The following is a 21,847-nucleotide window of genomic DNA, read 5'->3' as shown; positions in this document are numbered from 1 at the left end:
TTCATCCTTCCATCAGCTTTATCCCAGAAGGGACAGTTTGCTTTAGGTTCTAGTTTTTTTCAGCACACCCAAAACCCAGTTCAGTGGCCCCTTACAGATATTGGCATCGTCCAGGTAGTGGCTCCTCCTCAGAAGGGTCTACATGAGACAGCTACACTAAGGCCCTAGGTTCTGATAATCCAAGTCTCTTCCCTTTGATTCGCTAAATCCTGTTTAATTCTCAGATAGGTTAATCTCTTACAGTATTACATTTAATTCAAATATTAAATATTACAGTATTACATATAATCTCTTAGAGTATTACATATAATTCAAAATCGATATTTCTGAATTATAAAATTTTCATGCATTATGTGACTCTGCCATAACTCTGAAATTCTTTATATCTATTTTGGCAAGAAATTTATGTATGCCTGGCCATACCAGAAGTAGAATGTAGTCCCTGGAATTTTTTAACAAATAAAAGTAGACCAATAACCCCACCTAATTTTGACTATTACCAAACCATAAAATAATACGGATCCATTTAAAGTTTTTATCAATGAAATACATCATTACCTGTACAGAATTGGTTGTTGACGTCCCAAATGCCTGTCTCCCAAGGCATCAAATCCAAGTCAAAATCAAGATTATCAAAATTACTTTCCTGTAGATTTCAAATCAGCAAAAGAATATCAGATTAAAATATACACATCCAGAAACCAAACTAACAGAAACAACTTGTCAAAAATAACTATTACCCAAATTAGAAAAAATAATTTTCTAAGTTAATCAATTCATCTTGAGAATATATCTTAGATACCTTAGAGATAAACCAATTTACTCTAAGCACAGTAGTAATAACTAGGAAGGAGGTAATGGAGTCAACATCTATCAGAAAGATTCAGTTGGTCTCATTCTTTTCAATGAAGAGACACTATTACAAGATATTAACACAAAATATGTGTTTTGTCATAAAGGAGATCCAGTATAATAAGTTTTCCCACTGTCACTAAAGGGAAAAAAGTCAAAGCAAATGCCTACTTATAAAATCATCTCTATCTGCAATGGAAAGAATACAGATGTATCCAAAAGACATTCAGGAATCATAAAGAGACTAACTGAACCTTCAGATATACCAAATATTAAAATGGTTATGGGAGAAGGAAGAGATCCACAGGAGGAGGGCAATTTTATCTTTTTTACTGGTCTATAGTTTTCAAATTTCTAAATTTTTTTTAATCCTAGAAGATAACACCAAGTTTCTCAAATAGGGGTCAATAAACCTTTTAGAGGAGCTCTTAGCTTCTTGTCATTTAGGTGACAATTTTTTTTAATGTAAATATAAGTGTATTCTGGGTCATAACCATTTTCTACCATATACAATAATATAGAATAACCACATGATTTCAGAACCCTCATATCACTTAAGACAGTATCACTACTATTTTAAATGTCTGAAGTCACAGAGATAAGAACAAAGGAAACTTAATATAAAAACAGTACAACAAGTCAAAAGGTAGTCGGTATTAACTTAATGTGACAAATAATAAAACAGCAACAAAAAAGAAAGTAACCCTCAGGCAAAAAGGAAAGATTAATCTAGTAATTATTAACAACCACTAGTAATAATTTCTAGAATATTATCCTTCCAAATGTCTATTATTTGGTTTTTTTTTATTGAGACTGTAACAGAAGAAGGGAAATTTTTCTTATCTTATATTTGCCCTAAACTGAGAAAATATTAGTGTAAGTTACTTAAGAGAACACATGAAACTGCACACAGAAAAAAGAAAAAACTACTGAAATTATGAAAGAAACAACTTTTAAATCAATCTCCTTTGCTTTTTCCTCAAATTTGAATCTATACATAAAAAATTAAACAGCCTCATACTTTCAGCAATGAAAAATCTTTAAACTTTCGTAGTCCAAGTAAATTGAGCAATATTTGGCTGATTACTAGCAATCCTTTGTAACATGCTCAACAGTGGCGTGACCTACTTCAGGGATGCTTCATACTCAATCTTCAGCCAAAAAAGTCAAATACCTTTTACAGCATAAGAATTTTATCTGGTTGGAAATTTCACAGGCCCATTTTATTGTAAAGCAAAACATGCTGATACTTATATACTCTGCTTCCTCAACAACTTCTCAAGAGAAACTGTACTGCCATGTAGAAGAATGATGGTTATACAACTGCAAAGGGCCCTCTAAGATGATTTAATCCAATCTCTTATTTTATACCAGAAAAACTAAGAAACTGAAAGACTGAATGACTTCTTTGAGACAACAGAATGTTAGTTATAAAGTCAGAATCATATTTCCCTGAACCTTTCAAATATAATATATTGTTTCTTGAAGACTAGGCTCTGGAGGTTATGAAAATAACATTAGCTGCTTAAACAACTAGTCAATATTAAAACCCAACTTAATTATAGACAACATTATAAAGCATCTCATAGAGTAAACGAAACCATAAAATCTTATGCATTTGGAGAAGGAATTAGCAACCCACTCCAGCATGGGCTTCCCTTGTAGCAGGAGACCCAGGTTCAATTCCTGGGTTGAGAAGATCCCCTAGAGAAGGAAATGGCAACTCATTCTGGTATTCTTGCCTGGAGAATCCCATGGACAGAGGAACCTGGTAGGCTACAGTCCATGGGGTCGCAAGAGTCGGACACAACTTAGTGACTAAACACCACCCCCCACCCCCACTATTCTTGCCTGGGAAATCCTATAGACAGAGGAGCCTGAGCAGGCTACAGTCCATGGGGTTGCAAAGAGTTGAACACAACTTACCAACTAATATTCACACTTTCATGCTTAGGATGGATTTTCTAGCTCCAAGTCACCCTTTGAGGAAATGCCTCACTTTGTACTACTTTGTGTAAACATAAAGACTATTGTTTAAGACAACAACAACAAATCTCATGAATTGATTTTAAAAAACATGTGTTCCACTCTCTATTGATTCATGGTAAAACAACTGCTAAATTATTCTTTGAGAAATGTCAAACTCACCAAGTGATAAATATTCAACCTGATTGATGTACATATAAAATCACTCTGTTCACTTGAACTACTTCCCAAGTCAAACAGCACCTCATCCGTTAAAGAAGAAAGCAAAATAAGAGTTCAGGCCAAACAGCTTCACATATACTGACCCAGAAAAGGAAAAAAGAAAGAAAAATCTAAGCTACTTTTGAGGAATCAAAAGTACTATAATAACTTTTATGCATACTTCCAGCTACTCAAAGGCAAAAAGGAAGGACATTTCTAAGTTTCAGAGCTTTCGACACTACGGATACTTAACTTTAAAAAGGAAGTTGGTTAAGTTCTCTTTCTAAAAAAAAAGTTTTATAATTTACTACTTTTTGGGGTGGGGGTGTTGTGCTGGATCTTCGTTGCTTTTCTCTAGTTGTGGTGAGAGGGAGACATTCTCTAGTTGAAGTATGCAGACTTCTCACTGCAGTGGCTTCTCTTGTTTCAGAGCATCAGCTCTAGTGCCCACAGGCTTCAACAGCTGTGGCCTGTGGGATCCATAGCCGCAGCTCCTGAGCTCTAGGGCACAGGCTCAGTAGATGTGGTGCTTGGGCTTAGCTGCTCCATGGCATGTGGGATCTTCCCAGACCAGGGATCAAACCTATGTCTTCTGCATTGGCAGGCAGATTCTTTACCACTGAGCCACCTGGGATGCCCGGTAAGTTCTCTTAACTAGAGCCATGACTCACATATATCCCTTAACATCATATTGTTTCCCTTTGCAGCAAAATATGTGTAAAAACCAAGAGGTAGGGAGTTAAGTAACTTCTCTAAGGTTACCCACTCCTGGGGCCAAGGCAGACTTAGAATACATGTCTTCTACACACTAAGACCAGAGCAATTTCTGCAATCATACATTCACTGAAAACAAAATGGCAACTAACTTTCATTTTTAACCCTGAAAGTTATTTAAACTTAAATAACCAGCCTAAAGGTGTTATTCTAAAATCTTCTTGCAATAGTTAAAGATTAAATATCACATTATTCAACACTTCTCCCCTAATAAATACTTACATAAGTCTCATTTGCTGCATCCAATTGCAGGTCATCAATGTCTGTGAAATAGCCAAGTTCAGCAAACAGGGCAGAATCTTGAGACAAAAGAAAACAATAGGTATTTCCTGTTAATCCAGTGTTTTGACTAGAGGATAATTGCTGTGTCCTTATGCCAACTCTATTAGAGTTTCTCATTAGCCATTCTAGCAGTGTGAATGACAGCCGATGCAAAGCTGATTTCTCACATATGTATTATTTTCCACATACTTTTTATCTTGTGAACTAAACCATTATCGGAGAAGGCAATGGCACCCTACTCCAGTACTTTTGTCTGGAAAATCCCATGGACGGAGGAGCCTGGTAGGCTACAGTCCACGGGGTCACTAGAGTCGGACACGACTGAGCAACTTCACTCTGACTTTTCACTTTCATGCATTGGAGAAGGCAATGGCAACCCACTCCAGTGTTCTTGCCTGGAGAATCCCAGGGACGGGGAAGCCTGGTGGGCTGCCGTCTATGGGGTCGCACAGAGTCGGACACAACTAAAGCAATGCAGCAGCAGCAGCGGCAAACCATTATACCAAGGATTTAAAAATGTCCTGCCATGTCACGTTGGACTAATTGATAGTGACTTTCTGGAACATTATTAACACAAAATCTGAGGCTTCATCTGGACTCAGCACAGAAAAGGTGACACAGTTGATCAGCAGTGATGACAGGACAGGTATCAGGTATTTACCATCCATGCCTTAAAGGTACAACCAATTTTCTATCCAAACAATAAAGAACTTACCTAAATCACTGAATTTATTTCAGCGAATCTAACAATGTTCAAATTTCCTAATGAGACTGCATTATAAATCCAGAAACATGAATACAGAATGTCAAGGTGCTGATAAGGCAAACAAGGCTGATTACTGTACAATCTGTAAAGTATCTATTTTCTCTAACATCTTAAGAACTTCAAGTGCTTTGAAGAGTCTGCCAGTCTAAGTTGGCCTCTGTACTCCCTACCATCGTGCCACTGAAATTTGCTCTGGTGGTTCCTTACTCCACACATATAGGAACTGCACTCCCAGTCTAGCCTTGACTAGCCAGTGGGAGAAACATTTCACCAACCTAAAACAAAATAGGACCTAGCAAAATACGTTGTGTGCAGTGATAATGAAAGGTTATTCATATAACTCTCAGAAAAGGACTACCTTAAACTCAGCTGTCCAGCAAAACAGAACAAAAAACCCGTGTAAGTAGCTAACTGTGACTATGTACCTTATACACAGGCTAAAACTCCTTGAAAGAGTTCTTTATCTGCTGCCTCTCATTTCTCTCCTCCCTTTCCTTCTTGAACCTATTCCAACCAAGCTCCTCCCACACACACAAGCATACACATCAGCTATTAATGTCACCAATGACCTCTCCTTTGCTAAATTGAATAGTAAATTCATGGTCCTCATCGTACTCTCAACAGCTTTGAAACAGTTGATCCTTTCATATTAATTGAAGCATTTTCCTCACTTGGTTTCAAATTATCATCCTCCCCTGGTTTTCCTCCCACCTCACCGGTTGGCCCTATCTTGCTGGTTCTTCCTTATCTTCTTAATATGAAATTGTCCCTGGGCTTAGTGCAAACTTTTCTATCTATCTACTCCCTTTGTGATTTCAGCTGAGCTCATGGCTTTAAATAGCATGGACATGCCAAGGATTCCTAAATAAACATTTCCAATCTATACCGTAAGATGTATAAACAGAGTAAGTACTCCCCATCTCCTCTTGAGTATCTAAAAGGCATCTCAAACTTAAAACAGCCAAAACTGAGCTTCAAATCATCCTTCATCAAACGTCCTATGGCTTTGTCTTTATCTCAGTTAATGACAATCCAATTACCCCAGCAGCTCAGGTCAAAAACCTTAAGAGTCATTGTTTATTTCTTTTTCTCATTCTGTGTTCAATCTACCAGTAAATCCTGTCAGCTCTGTCTTCAAAATATGTATTAGTAATCTGGCTTCTTACCTTTCTTTTCCATCCTTCCAACTCTTTCCATCTTTCCTTTCTTCCCCTGCTCTTCTGAACAGAGATGTCAGCAGAGCAAGAAGGGTGGTGGGGATTTTTGTGTCATCATCTGTGAAAATGTGCCTGGTACCCAAGGAAATAGGATGATGCCAGAGTGGGGGCTGCCTAGTGGAGGTGTAGGCATGCCTCAGCTGCCAAGAAAATGCGGCAGTGGGAGGAGGCACAGGGTGGTAGATGTAAAAATCAGCCCAAGTGGTTAGAAGAGTAATAATACCAAAAAAATGTGCTATTTGATAAAGCAAATGACTAAATATATTTAAAATAATTGGAGCTAGGTTCCTCACTGTTTGAAAAAGGGCTTACAAACGTGAAAAGGGAAGAGAATAAAAGAATCCTAAGGTGTTGGACTGGTATTAGAAGCATTAATATGGGCACATTTTTTAAAATACTTACACACAGAAAGAATTATAGATGTTTGTATAAGTGTGTACACACACACACACATACATATACATGTATTTCTTAGCTTTGTCTGCTAACAGGTCCAAGAAGAGATGACATCCCCTCAGTATTTAAAAATCCTGTTTCCAGATCTTGGATACTAAATATGATCCTCTACTAAATGGAAGTCCACCAAAGGGCTACTTAGAGTAATAGCTAATTCCAGGGTTTAGACAGGGGCATGCAAAAGAGGCCTGGGAAAATCTTGTTTTGCCAGAAAATAAAGAAATTCTCGGAGAATGATGGAAACACGTTAAAAGAACAAAGAAGCTGATATGAATGGACTCTATTTTTGTTTGTCTTTTTGTTTTCTCATATTTACAATTCTTTCATGTAACGAATAGACTCTTACTGGTCAATTATGGGAAAATCTGAGCCTCAAAATAAAGCCAGAGTACAACCCATTAAGTCAAATAGCAATTAGTGAGCCCATAATGAAATAAAAAGAGAAAGCTCTTTCTTACAGTATCAGTTCAGTCACTCAGTTGTGTCTGACTCTTTGCGACCCCATGGACTGCAGCACACCAGGCTTCCCTGTCCATCACCAACTCCCAGAGCTTACTCAAACTCATATCCATCAAGTCAGTGATGCCATCCAACCATTTCATCCTCTGTCATCTCCTTCTCCTCCTGCGTTCAATCTTTCCCAGCATAAGGGTCTTTTCCAATGTCAGTTCTTTGCATCAAGTGGCCAAAGTATTGGAGTTTCAGCATCAGCATCAGTCCTTCCAATGACTATTCAGGACTGATTTCCTTTAGGACTGACTGGTTGGACTTCCTTGTAGTCCAAGGGACTCTCAAGAGTCTTCTCCAACACCACAGTTCAAAAGCATCAATTCTTCAGCGCTCAGCTTTCTTTATAGTCCAACTCTCACATCCATACATGACCACTAGAAAAACCATAGCCTTGACCAGACGGACCTTTGTTGGCAAAGTAATGTCTCTGCTTTTTAGTATGCTGTCTAGGTTGTTCATAGCTCTTCTTCCAAGGAGAAAACGTCTTTTAATTTAATGGCTGCAGTCACCATCTGCAATGATTTTGAAGCCCCCAAAAATAAAGTCTCCCACTGTTTCCCCATCTATTTGCCATGACGTGATGGGACTGAATGCCATGATCTTAGCTTTCTGAATGTTGAGTTTTAAGCCAGCTTTTTTACTCTTCTCTTTCACTTTCATCAAAAGGCTCTTCAGTTCCTCTTTGCTTTCTGCCATAGGGGTGGTGTCATCTGTGTATCTGAGGTTACTGATATTTCTCCCGGCAATCCTGATTCCAGCTTGTGCTTCTTCCAGCCCAGATTTTCTCATGATGTACTCTGCATATAAGTCAAACAAGCAGGGTGACAATATACAGCCCTGACGTACTCCTTTCCCGATTTGGAACCAGTCTGTTGTTCCATGTCCAATTCGAACTGTTGCTTCTTGACCTGCATACAGATTTCTCAGGAGGTAGGTCAGGAGATCTGGTATTCTCATCTCTATAAGAATTTTCCACAGTTTGTTGTGATCCACACAAAGGCTTTGATGTAGTCAATAAAGCAAAAGTAGATGTTTTTCTGGAACTCTTTTATTTTTTCAATGATCTGGCGGATGTTGGCAATTTGATCTCTGGTTCCTCTGCCTTTTCTAAACCCAGCTTGAACATTGGGAAGATCACGGTTCTTACAATATAATGTCAATTAATTTACGCAGACATAATGTCTGGAGAGAATCACCATTTGGCATTAGAGCGGTACTTGATATAGACTGGAGTTATCAATGGAGGCCAGGGCTAGTGAGTGAAGGCTTAATAAGGAATATGATATTGGTGGCACGTCCAATTATCTCTCCCCAAATATGATTCAAATGTAAAAGGAGAAATAGAGACGCTACTGTGTAGAAATCTGGAGATACTAACTTGACCATGGGATCAAAGTGAACATCACTTTGGGACAGATCAACATGGTGTGCCTCCGAATGCAACGCACTGAGAACAGAGCATCATTTCCCCGGCATTCCTGCCACATTCCTGCCATGGACTCAAGGCCTGATTCTGGTCATGAGGACAGAGTGGATAGACCCAGGTTTAGAGTCATCTTACACAACAAAAGATATGCACTCTTTAACACTGTCAAGGATACAGAAACAGGCAAAGACTAAGGAATCGTTCCAGGAGACATGACAAGTAAAAGTAATGTGGGTTTGTAGGTAGGGTCCCAGACTGGAAAGGGAACGGGGACATTATTAAGACATACGGCAACATGTGAATGGTATCTGTGAACTGGAGGGTAATGCTGGACCTTTGTTCATTTCCTGACTGGAAGGAGTATATGGTAGTTGATACAGGAGAGTATCCTTGTTTCGGGGAAGAGAGGGTAAACACTGCAGTGTTTAAGGGTAATGATCTCACAATAGTTTTCTGGCTTTTTCTCTCTCTAAAGAAAGAAACAGGGCCAATACAGCAAAATTTAACAATTACGGAATATGTGTAAAAGGCATGCAACAATTCTTTGTACAGTTCTTATAACTCTTCTGTAGGTTTGAAACTGTTCAAAAATTTTAATTTGAATAAAAAATATACATGGGTATATACACATGCATATGCATATGTGTATAGATCCATAATCCAACCACTTCCATTTCCTCCATTCTCCCATCATAAATCACTTGGATTGCTGCAGTAGCCTCCAAATGGTCTCCCTGCTTCTGCCCTTGACCTTCCTTCAGTCTATTTTCAACAGAGCATCTAAAGTGAGCCCATAAAAACATAGGATGTTACTGAGAATCAGGATTTCTACAGGAGGAAAAGAGAAATGAAAGTATATAATACAAGAAGAAAAAAGCTTTCAATACTATATAATGCAAGAAAAAAACTTGCAAAAGTATATAATGCAAGAAGAGAAAGAACTCTGTCTGTGCTGTCTTTGAACTGTGAATATTTAGTACAAATTCATGCTTTCTAAAAACACATATTTCCTTTTCCTTAGGAAATACATAGTGAAGTGTTTGGGAGTTTCATATTATTTGCAACCTGCTTTCAGATGATGAAAGAAGAAGGAAGTGTCCATAATACTGAGAGAGAAAGCAAGTATGGCAGGATGTTAACAGTTGATAAATCTAGGTAAGGGGAATATAGGTTATCGCCATACTGATCTTTTAACTTTCCTGTGGTTTGCTAATACTTTTAAAAACTGATAGTGGGTTGATAAGTACACTTGTATATCCACAGAATATCTTAGAAGGATCCATACGGAAGTGGTGGTATTGGTTACCTATGAAGTATCTCTGAAATTTACTGCCAATGTCTATGTCTTTTTCACCAATCCCACCCTACCATTTAGATTTCTACTATTTAGATTACTACTATTTAACAATAGTAAACTATGGTAGCTATTCGGTCTCATTTGCTCAGCAAACTTTCCCACCTGACAGCCACTTTGACCACTTATTTATTCCTTTACTTCTTATAAGATGAGAAATCAGTGGTGACCAGTTAGAAAGAGCTGTTTTGGCAAAGCGGTAGAGCCTGACTGCAGTGGGTTCAAGAGACAATAGAAAAAGAGAAACTGGAGTCGGTGAACATGGACATTTTCTAAAAAAGAATTCTGCTGTAAAATAAAAGAGAGAAATGTGGTGGCAGTTAGAAGGGAAGTTAACATTTGAAGCGGGTTTGGGGTTTTTCTTTTTTTTTTTTTTTTCACTCTAGATAGGAGAAACAACTACATGCAGGGAGGGAAATGATGATTCAAGGCACAGAAGGAAGAAGTTTGAGCAATATTCTTGAATAAAGAAGGAGGACTCTTAAGCACACATGGAAGTGATCGGCTCTCTCATTCCCACCAACAGAAGAGAAGCAAATATGCTGGCACACGGATGGGCAGATAAGGTAGTAGGAGACTGTGGCAGTTCTCTTCTGATTCGAAGGATTCAGGAAGAGGTGCTGGAAGTTTGAAGAGAGAAGAAACTTCACAAAAACAACCATCAGAATGAGAGGACCAGGGACATATGATCAGCTGGGTAACACTTACTCAAAGGTCTATTTCAGGTTAGAATCATAAATTTAGTGACACCAGTCAGAATGGTTGAATTTTCTTTTTTTTAGCCACTTTCAGCTATTTGAGGGCATTCATGGAGTAGGCAGAGATAGATTTAACCAAGGCTCTGGTTGACCAAAGAGAGAATTACAAAGCAGGAGAGAGACAAAGAATACTGAGGGTATGAGGCAATGGTTAGAGACTGTCCATGTAATGTAAACTGGATAAGGGGAAAGTGATGACATAAAGGGGATGAGGGACACGGAAAAGATGACAGAATCTCAGCAGGGCTGGAGGTGCCACTGGACCACTAAATAGAGTGAGCTGGTAAGACAGAAGGTGATGGTCAGAGAGGGATGTTTGAAACTGAGATTATGTTATTAGTAACAACTAGATTGAGGCTTATGACTGGGAAAGCAAATGGCTAAGACAGGATGGAAGGTGGAGAGGAGACCCAGGAAATGAGAGGTCAAGGTGTTTGAAGGATCTTCTCTGAGAAGGCTTCCCTGGTGGCTCAGACGGGATTCGATCCCCTGGAGAAGAGAATGGCAACCCACTCCAGCACTCTTTCCTGGACAATCCCATGGACAGAGGAGCCTGGTAGGTTACCATCCATGGGGTCGCAAAGAGTCAGACATGACTGAACAACTTCACTTTTTTTTTCTTTCTTTCTTTCTCTGAGAATACTGAAATCAGCCAAAAATCTTGATGGAAGGAGTGTTGAAGTAAGTGACAATAAGTTAAGAACTAAATTTTTTCAAAAAGTGAGGGAGAGTGAACCAGAAATTAGAAGATGACTATAAGAGGGACAGGTGGAGGAGAGCATGTGAGACAATGTGAAACTTAAGCCTGGATGTGGATTTTTTTAGGGAAGATGAATGATCAAAAAGCAGCAATGAAGAACAAGAAAGACGCTAACCCACCTTCAGAGACCCTAATGGTATAAAGGTTTTGAGAATGAAAACAGCAACCATTCAGTAGGGCTTCAGGGAAAAAGTGTGATCAGGGGTGTCAGGTACTGGTCAACACAGGAAGGCAAAGAGAACTTTCACAGACGATGCTGAAGTTATCAAAGAAACCACAGTGGCAGAACAAAGCTTCTGATCTTGGTACATATATCTCATATGTGGTCAAAATAAAAAAACAACAAGTGGCTTTTGCACAAATGTAAGAAAGAGGAGGAGAGAGTAAGGGAGGTAGGAAGGAAAGAGAAGAGGAAAGATATACAAATGGCAAACACAATTTAGGAAAAGATGCTCCACATCACATGTTATCAGGGAACTACAAACTAAAATAATGCGACACCACTACACATCTATTAGAATACCTAAATCTGAAATGCTGGCAACAACCAAGTGTCAGCAAGGACTTAAAGCAACAAGAATATCCATTCACTACTGGCAGGAATGCAAAATGGCATAACCACTTTGGAAGACAGGTTGAAAGTTTCTTACAAAACTGGACATACTCTTACTGTGTGATCCAGTAATCATGCTCCTTGGTATTTATCCAAATGATATGAAAATGTATGTCCACATAAAAAGCTGTGCGTGGGAGCTACCTGGTCTGGTGGTTAGGAATCGGCACTTTCATAGCCATGGCCTGTGTTCAATCCCTAGCGAGGGAACTGAGATCCCACAAGCTCCATGGCACAGCAGAAAAAAAAAAAGCTGCACATGAATATTTATAGCAGCTTTATACATAACTGCCACCATTTGAAAGCAACCAAACTGTTTTTCAGCAGGTACATGGATAAACAAACTGTGTGCCTTGAACAAATCGTGTCCCCCCCAAAATGTATAAGCTGAAGCCCCCAATATGACTGCATCCAGAGGTAGGATGGTATTTCGGAGGTAATCAGGCTTAAATGAGGTTACAAGTGTGGGGCCCTAATCTGCTAGAACTATGGCCTCATAAAACTAAGAGCTAGATCTATCTACTTACCTCTCTCGCTCCTTCGCTCCTTCCTTCCCCTTCCACCCCTCTGCCTTGTGAGGACACAGCAAAAAGATGGCTTTCTGTAAGTCAGGAAGAGAGGTCTCACCAGAACCTGACCATGCTGGCACCTGAAGTTGGACTTCTGGCCTCCAGAACTGTCAGAAAATAAATTTCTATTGTTTAAGCTACCTAGGTATTTTGTTATGGGAGCCCAAAAGACACTGTGGTACATCCATATAATGGAATACTATTCAGTGCTGAAAAGAAATGAGCTATCAGGCCACTAAAAGACAGAGGGATCTTAAATGCATTTGCTAAATGAAAGAAGCCAATTTGAAAATGCTACATACTATATCATTCCAATAATACGACATTCTGAAAAAGGCAAAACTAGGAGACAGTGGAAAAATCAGTGGTTGTAGAGGGCTTTGGAGGAAGCGGGCAGAGATAAATAAGTGGAGCACAGGGAATATTTTTAGGGCAGCATAACTACTTCATATGATACTATAATGGTAGATACTGACATTATGTATTTGTCAAAACCCACAGAATAAACATGGAGAAAGCAAGGGAGTTTCAGAAAAACATCTGCTTCATTGACTATGTGAAAGCCTTTGACTGTGTGGATCACAACTGTGGAAAATTCTTAAGGAGATGGGAACACCAGACCACCTAACCTGTCTCCCGAGAAATCTGTATATAGGTCAAGAAGCAACAGTTATAACTGGACATAACAACCAACTAGTTCAAAATTGGGAAAGGAGTGTAAGGCTGTATATTGCCATCCTGCTTATTTAACTTCTATGCAGAGTACATCATGGGAAATGCCAGGCTGGATGAATCACAATTGGAATCAAGATTCCCAAGAAAAATATCAACAATTTCAGATATGTATATGATACCAATGGCAGAAACTGAAGAAGAACTAAAGAGCCTCTTGATGAGGATGGAAGAGGAGAATGAAAAAGCTGGCTTGAAACTTGCGCTCCAAAATCATTACAGATGGTGGCTACAGCCATGAAAGTAAGAGACGCTTGTTCCTTGGAAGGAAACCTGTAACAACCAAGACAGTGTATTAAAAAGCAGAGACATCACTTTGCCAACAAAAATCCATAAAGTCAAAGCTATGGTTTTTCCAGCAGTCACATATGGATGTGTGAGGTGGATCATAAAGGAAGCTGAGCACCAAAAAAATTGATGATTTTGAATTACAGTGCTGGAGAAGACTCTTGAGAGTCCCTTGGACTACAAGGAGATCAAACCAGTCAATCCTAAAGAAAATGAACCCTGAATATTCATTGGAAGGACTGTTGCTGAAGCTGAAGCTCCAATATTTTGGTCACCTGATATGAAAAGCCAACTCACTGAAAAGACCCTGATGCTTGGAAAGATTGAAGGCAAAAGGAAAAGCAGGTGGCAGAGCATAAGATGGTTAGACAGCATCACTGACTCAATGGACATGATCTGAGCAAACTCTGAGACAGTGCAGGACAGAGGAATCTGGCATGCTACAGTCCATGGTGCTGCAAAGAGCTAGATACGACTTAGCGACTGAAAAGCAAAAAAAAAAAAAACAACAACACAGAATGAACAGTGAATCTTAATATAAACTATGGAATTTAGTTAATGATAATGTATCAATACTGGCCCATGAACTGTACCAAATATACTTCATTAATGCAAGACGCTACCAACTAGGGAAACTTGGGGGTGGGGAAACTCTGTACTAACCCCTCAATTACTCTGTAAATCTAAAACTGTACTAAAAATAAGTGCTATCAAGTATTTAAAAATAATTACACTGAAATAGAATTTCAGCATCCATAAATAAAGTTGTTCTGGAACAGGGTCATGCTCAGTTTATACTGTCCATGGCTGCTTTCATACTGCAGCCGGCAGAACTGAGTAGCTGGAACAGAGACCACATGACCACAAAAGCCTAAAATACTTACTATCTAGATCTTTACAGAAAACATTGACAGGGCCTCTCTAAATTTCATTACCCAACATAAAAGGAATATGCACATCTTGTCATAGGCTGTTCTGAGTAAGCCATTTTTAATTATTCAAAGTTGTTAGAATCCCAAGTTCTAATTACATGATCTGATTTTAAAATTTTAACTGGCTAGCTTGTAATATAGAAAAAAATCAAATCAGTGAAGTACCTGAACACCCAAAATGGCAACTCCTAGAAAAAGAACCCACATTCTACTGAGAAATGCTAGCAGAAAGTAACCTTTCACTCCAGCGCCTGCAAAACCTATACTACTTACTGAACACCTGAGGAATCAGAAGTATAATGTTCTATTAGGAGAAGATTTAACAGTGTCAAAAGAGAAGCTTGGAAAACCATGGGAAATGGGCATATTCAGGGAGGGGCAGGGCAAGACACCCGAGCTGAGTCAGTGAACCTACTACAAAGAACTGAATGATCTGTTAAAGAACATTAAAAGTAGGAGTCAACAGATAAGATTAGTCAGGAAAATGCAGCCTGAGTATCAGAAGACATAATAATGCTATCAGGAAGTATCCCACAGTTATAGTTTAAGAAACATCATGAACATATAATAGTTGACTAGCTGAGAAAATAGATCCTAACTATCCAACATACTAGATTCATTAATAACTGGGGGCATCTTGGTAAGAATCAAATCTGTAGAAATAATTCAGGAAAGCAATATAAAATAGTGACTAAGTTAACAGGCTTTGGAGGTAGACAAACGTAGTTCTTAGCCTGCTTCTGACACTCACTAGCTATAAGACTTTGAGCATTCATTTTCTCTCAGCTTCAGTTTCCTTATCTGTGCATCTAAGAGCTTAGCAGAGCACCTCACACATAATGTTTAATAAGTGACAATTGTTCCTAATTGTAATAGGAATATATTTTCCAAAGCCAAATATATTTTCCCAAGTCAAATACAGTAGGCTTATACTATATAAGATTATATTAGGCTTATACTACTTACACTACAAGTACACTCTACTTGTAAGAGACAGTCTACTTTTTCCAACAACTCAGAAAATCTACCCAAGGATTGAAATAAATCTCTGCTGCTGCTGCTAAGTCACGTCAGTCGTGTCCAACTCTGTGCGACCCCATAGACGGCAGCCCACCAGGCTCCCCCGACCCTGGGATTCTCCAGGCAAGAACACTGGAGTGGGTTGCCATTTCCTTCTCCAATGCGGGAAAGTGAAAAGTGAAAGTGAAGTCGCTCAGTCGTGTCCGAATTTTAGCGACCCCATGGACTGCAGCCTACCAGGCTCCTCCGTCCATGGGATTTTTCCAGGCAAGAGTACTGGAGTGGGGCGCCATTGCCTTCTCCGGAAATAAATCTCTAACAGTATATAATTTAAGAGAAGTTCTGCCCTTGGAAAATCAAATGAGAACTTCAGTTCAACAAAGAGAACTGAGATTACACTCTTGGTACTGACAATCATGGTCCAATGAAAAAATGAAGGTCAGTCTGTGTTTCCCCCAAATTTTAAAGGTAATGAATGGTGTAAATTTTAGGTTTGCTAAAGGACTCATTCAGGAAAGTATACAACCCCAAATTCACACTGAAGCTCAAGAACAGTATAAGTACTCCTCTGTTAAGGTAAGAATATTACTATCCTTATAAGGTAAGGACAAGTTTTCTTTAAACACTGGATGATAAAGCTTCTCTACTCTTATTTCGACCACATTCCATTCCTACTCTTCCTGCCACAAAGCCAAACAAAATATCCGTAACAAGCAAATTCATAATTGTATCCGGAGAACAATCAGGATTATACCCATTTATAAGCGTTAGGTGTAGATGGACAGCAACCTGAGGTCAGGTGCTAGGGTGCTTTGCTTCTCTGCCAATATGGACATCAGCCTCGATCAATAGTGGAAGCTCAGAAAAGGTTTGTCTTCTTTCAGACGAACCAAACGTGTACATACACGCACAAACACTATACGGCAAGCATCGCCCACATCGCACACTGAGAAAAACCTTCAGCCGTTTTGGTGGTCACGGCCATCCTGCCCTAAGCTTCCTAATGACGTCGTATTCGCCGCACCAAATCATCACCTGGTACTTTCCCAGAGGAAACAGCCAACACGATAGTAATTCTAATCAGGCAGCATTTTACACTCATGTCGCCAGGACAGACACCGACAGGTTCTGCTATACTCTACTAGGACCACGGACGGACACGACGAGTAACCCTCGCTTCCCCGACAGGATTCGTCCACACCTGTCACCGAGAGGGCGCGGAAGCAGGGAGGAAGAAACCTGGAGCCACCCCTGGCACAGTCTCAGATCCCACTCACCCCAGTCTTCATCCGGCCGGTGAGGGAGTCCCGGACTAAAAGGTGACTCCATGGTGCCGGCAACGCCAGCCGGTTCCCCCGAAACACACGTTCCCCTGCCCAGTAACTCGGTGACTAGTCCTGGGACGGCGGCGGCGAGCGGACAAAATACTCCGTAACGCTGACGCGACGGTGGCCGAATGGAGACAAACTGCTTCCGCCGCACGAGGGCCGCCAGAGCCTGAGCTAGTTTTAAACAAATCGCTGAGCAAGTATTTTTCCCTTCTGGAGTTTTCGACATTTTCTGTTCTGCTGTTTTAAGGAAAAAAGAAAGACGCAAATACTACGTCGGTTAAATAAAATATATTATAATATTTTGAGAAATGGGGGAAAACCCATTCTGAACATAGTCCCCTTTGATTCCACAGTGGAGATATATCAAAACAAAATTTAGAGACTAAAAAAGTAACTCTGGTTTAATTTTAATAACTCACTATGAGTATAAAAATTCTCCATATACACAAATGTGTGGAAGAAAAATACACAACTACTTTTCCACATTCGTTAGAGCTTCCCCTCTATTGGCACAGCATCTGAGATAAGCAAAAATACTAGGAATCGTACTTCTAGAAAGCCTTTTATTTAAGAAAATTTAAACAAAATAAATATAAAAGATGAACTTTCCAAAAATCAAAATCAGCTCACCGCCTTAAATATACATTTCTAAAGCATAGCACCTAGTAGACCGAGTCCTCGAGACCTTACCCTAAGACCTGTAATAATGTAAATTCCCAATCGTTTTACTACTAAAACTTATGGATCGATTTTGTTTTAAAAAATCCACCTACACCACAAACTCTAACGGAAAACTTGAACTGAGTTTGATGAAAGAGTTTCAAGACCGCTACTTAAAATTTCTTTCTAAAGCATTTCAGCAGTTGAATATTTAATAAAAGCCTCCACCTTAAGAACACGTATATTCTTAAGAACACGTATATTCTTAAGAACACGTATATTCTTAAGAACACGTATATCGATTCATGAGACACGGTGCTCAGGGCTGGTGCACTGGGATGACCCTGAGGGATGGGATGGGGAGGGGGGTAGGAGGGAGGGTCAGGATGGGGAACACATGTACACCCATGGCTGATTCATGTGAATATTATTGCAAACGCCACCACAATATAAAAAAAAAAAAAAAAGAACACGTATACCTCTAGGACCAAGTGGAATCTTTCCCTAGGCTACTAAACAAAACAAGCCCTTCCCAGAAGCCTCAAAACTCCTCGTGGCTGGATGATTACTACGGATTACACAATCCGGAATATACAGAATCACCCTGGGATGCAAACCCCGAAAAAAATCACTGAATTATCTTACATTAAAGGTGATTCTTTCTGTCATCGGCTAACTAATCATTTTTCATATCAGGTGAAATTTATAAGGTTTTTATTCTCACCCAACTTCTCACCCAAATTCAAAAATTGCCACGAAAACTAAAATAAAACCACCAAGAATCTTCTATATCCACCACATATCTTAGTCTTTTTTTTTTTTTTTTTTTAAGAAAATCGCCATGACTTAACTCCAGCAAGTTTTCGGGTTTTAATTTAAATTTTTTTAATTTTTTATTCAAGTGGAGATAATAATAATACAAAACAGATTTTGTGTGCTTACCACCAAGAATAAACAAACACAAAGAATTTCCATTTTCACTTCAGGTTTTTCATAAGAAACTAAGCACTGCAGATTAAGCTGAGCTACGTTGTTTCCTTCTGCTTCTTTCCCTTCGTCCACACAGGCAACTTCTATTACGAATTTTATGGTAACCGTTAAAGTCCATTTTTATCATGTTTAAATATGTGTATAGATACATACATTTAGTGTTGTTTTGGGGTATTTTAATTTACATAAATGTTTAGCACTAGTCTTCTCCAAGTCACTTTTCTCATTCAAATTTATTTTTTGATGTTTTAACTGTTATATGGCATTTCCATAAATTTTTTCATTTCCCTACTGATGAACGTAAATTTTTCATTTCCCTACTGATGGACATTTGGATGGTTTCATCATTTTACTGTTACATAAAATATATCCTCGTATGGATATCCTGGTGCATATATGCAAGAATGTCTTTTAAGGTACTTGCTGGCTCTAGGAGTACTGCTATTTGCCAAATAATACCAATTTACACTATCATTAGGAGTGATGAATTCTCACCAACACTAGATGTAACCAGACTTTTATTTTTTGCCTGTGAAGGGTGTGACTATAATTTACATTTCCCTGACAATTAAAGAGGTGGCACATCTTCTCATATTCATTAAACTTTATTTCTTCTGTAAATTGCCCATTCATCTTTCATAAAATTTCCTACTGGATTTTCTTTCAATGATGTGTTCATTTAACTTGTATGAATGTAGCAAATACTTTCTCTGAGGTTGACATTTGTCTTTGTTTATGGGATTTTTGTCCTCTAGGTTTTAATTTCAATGTAGTCAGACTTATCAATCTTTTGTTAATGATCTCTGCTATTTGTATATTGCATAAGAAATCCATCCCTTTCCTGAGGGAATTTTTGTTTCCCGATTTTTATAGTTTCATTTTACACATCCTTTTTTTTTTTTAATTCAGTTATTGCCGACATATAGTAGCACTATTGCCTTTTTACGGCAATTTTGTATTCAAAAACCTGACTGAATTATGTGCAGTCAGATGCTCATCCATGGAGTTATACCCTCCCTACTGTAAATCCTCTAGGATTTTCTGTGTAGAAAGACTTCTTGTATGTAAACATTAACATTTTAAAATCTATTTTTAACATCATTTTAGGTGAAGCGAAAGTCGCTCAGTCATGTCCAATTCTTTGCGACCCCATGGACTACACAGTTCATGGATTCTCCAGGCCATAATACTAGAAGTGGGTACCCTTTCTTTTCTCCAGGGGATCTTCCCAACCCGGGAATTGAACCCAGATCTCCTGCATTGCAGGCAGATTCTTTACATCTGAGCCACAGGGGAAGCATATTGTTTTAAAATTAACCTTTAATATGGAAATTTTCAAGCAAACAAAAGAATCTGGGGAATTCTTAAGTCTTCATTTGGAGGAACTCCTGGCAGTCCAGTGGTTAGGGCTCTGCATTTTCACCACCAACCACTTTCACTGCTGTGGTTTGGGTTCAGTCCCTGGTTGGGGAACTAAGACTCCACTGTGCAGGGCCAAAAGAAAACAAAAACATCATTTGTCCTGTAAATTTTTCACTTGGTGAGTCTCCTGATTGTAATATCTAGAGGTTTGATAGGTTTGGGGTTTTTTCATTTGTTTCTGCAAAATCTTTTCTTTGGAGACATTTTTTAAAGAAACATCAATGTTCATTAAGAAATATGCTGTTTGTAGATCTTTTTGAATCATACCTGTTAGTTATCAAATAACTTAATTCATTTGCTTTAACTTAAACCCGTGGCAGAGAAATAAAACTTCAAAGAATTTTATGTCTAGATCCATACCTAGGACTCTACTCTGGCATCTGGTAATGTATCTTCCCACAGGTTAAGAATCCATGATGCCAAAGTGATGTGCCCAGCCAGGACATACATCCCCCTCTAGACACACTTCTGACACACAAATAGCTCCACGCCTTGCTCAGGCCTCTGACCCCTAAGAACTATGACAATAGTGAATGCCAGGATGTAGACAGCTTAGAAATGTGAGCTTAGGAGTCCAAATAATACATATGCACAGGGTCCCCATGGACAAACCCAGGGGTAGGGAAAGAGGGGCAATCTGTGGGTAGGAGCCAACTCTCACTGCATTGCCATATTTTGTCACAAAACTCCAGTCAGAGAATTCTAAATTCAAACGTCTTCTAGGTCATTATGAAGATGTATTTGTCAAGATAAGAGATTAAAACATTTTAATAGCTTAGTAGCTTTAAGTTCTAAATATTAAGACAAATAGAATGTAAACTTCAATTCTGTTCTGTCTGAATCCTGCCAATGTTGGTAGAATGCCTGACTAGTGAATTTGTAGCTTAGTTAAAAACGGCATTTCATCAGTACTATTAGATTTTACAATCTGATTGACATTTTCAGTGTATCTTCAAGACAAATATCACCCTGAACAGTGAACTCAAACAATAAATATAGAGGTTAAAAGATCAGATTTTGGAGTAAGTCAAACCTTACTTCTAATCTAGGTTCACTAGATAGCTATGTAACTATTGAGGAAGTGACAATCTTTCTGAGCCTCAATTATGACTGTAAAATAGGAATAGGGTCTATTTCAGAGCTGTTTTGAGGATTAAATATACATTAAGTGTTTAGGATAGTGACTGGCACAAAAGTACTCAATTAATTGCAGGAATTTTAAGAGAAACTGTTGACTGCTAGTGGCTAAGCACTATATAAAGTTCTTTGTCAGCACTGTATCACAAAAATCCTCAGAAAAACTCCAATGTGGATCCTATCATTATCTCCATTTTAGGTAAAAATGAATTAAAGCTAATGCAAATGACCTTTCAAACAACGCTGTCAGGAGAGCAGAGAATATATTAATCTCATTTCGTGAAGCGGAGAAGGCAATGGCACCCTACTCCAGTACTCTTGCCTGGAAAATCACATGGACGGAGGAGCCTGGTGGGCCGCAGTCCATGGGGTCGCTAAGAGTCGGACAAGACTCAGCGACTTCACTTTCACTTTTCACTTGCATGCATTGGAGAAGGAAATAGCAACCCACTCCAGTGTTCTTGCCTGGAGAATCCCAGGGATGGGGGAGCCTGGTGGGCTGCCGTCTATGGGGTCGCACAGAGTCGGACACGACTGAAATTGACTTAGCAGTAGCATTTCGTAAAGATGAAAAATGACTCAATTTTCAAAAGACCTGCTCACTTCCAAGAAGATGGTGATCAGTGGAGCCAGATTAGAGCCACTCTCTAATAATTCTACTTCAGTACTGTTTTCACTGTACCACACCGCCTCTGAAATAAGGTTAATATTGCTGTTTTCAACAAATGTGTAAATCCTAATGTTTTACACTGGTATTCCTAAATATTAAAAAGAATTCTTTTTTGAGAACAAAGGCAAAATGGATTTTCTA

The 21,847-nt window shown here is 38.9% G+C and overlaps 1 protein-coding gene across 1 annotated transcript in view; it reads right to left on the bottom strand.

Moving 5' to 3' along the window:
* Positions 1-16,949, bottom strand: part of ATF6 (activating transcription factor 6) — a 235,559-nt gene extending 218,610 nt beyond the window's left edge. Inside the window, exons 1-3 of the mRNA XM_070366586.1 lie at positions 16,774-16,949; positions 4,036-4,112; positions 559-646 (exon numbers count right to left, since the gene is read on the bottom strand). Of these exons, the coding sequence (XP_070222687.1) occupies positions 559-646; positions 4,036-4,112; positions 16,774-16,825 (217 nt within the window). The 5' untranslated portion in view covers positions 16,826-16,949. The remainder of the gene's footprint in view (positions 1-558; positions 647-4,035; positions 4,113-16,773) is intronic.
* Positions 16,950-21,847: the final 4,898 nt, after the last annotated feature.

This window comes from Bos mutus, chromosome 3, assembly GCF_027580195.1.
Source record: "Bos mutus isolate GX-2022 chromosome 3, NWIPB_WYAK_1.1, whole genome shotgun sequence".
In the NCBI taxonomy this organism is placed as follows: Eukaryota; Metazoa; Chordata; class Mammalia; order Artiodactyla; family Bovidae; genus Bos; species Bos mutus.
Note: the sequence above shows the minus strand (reverse complement) of the source record. Positions and strands in the feature narration are given on the sequence as shown.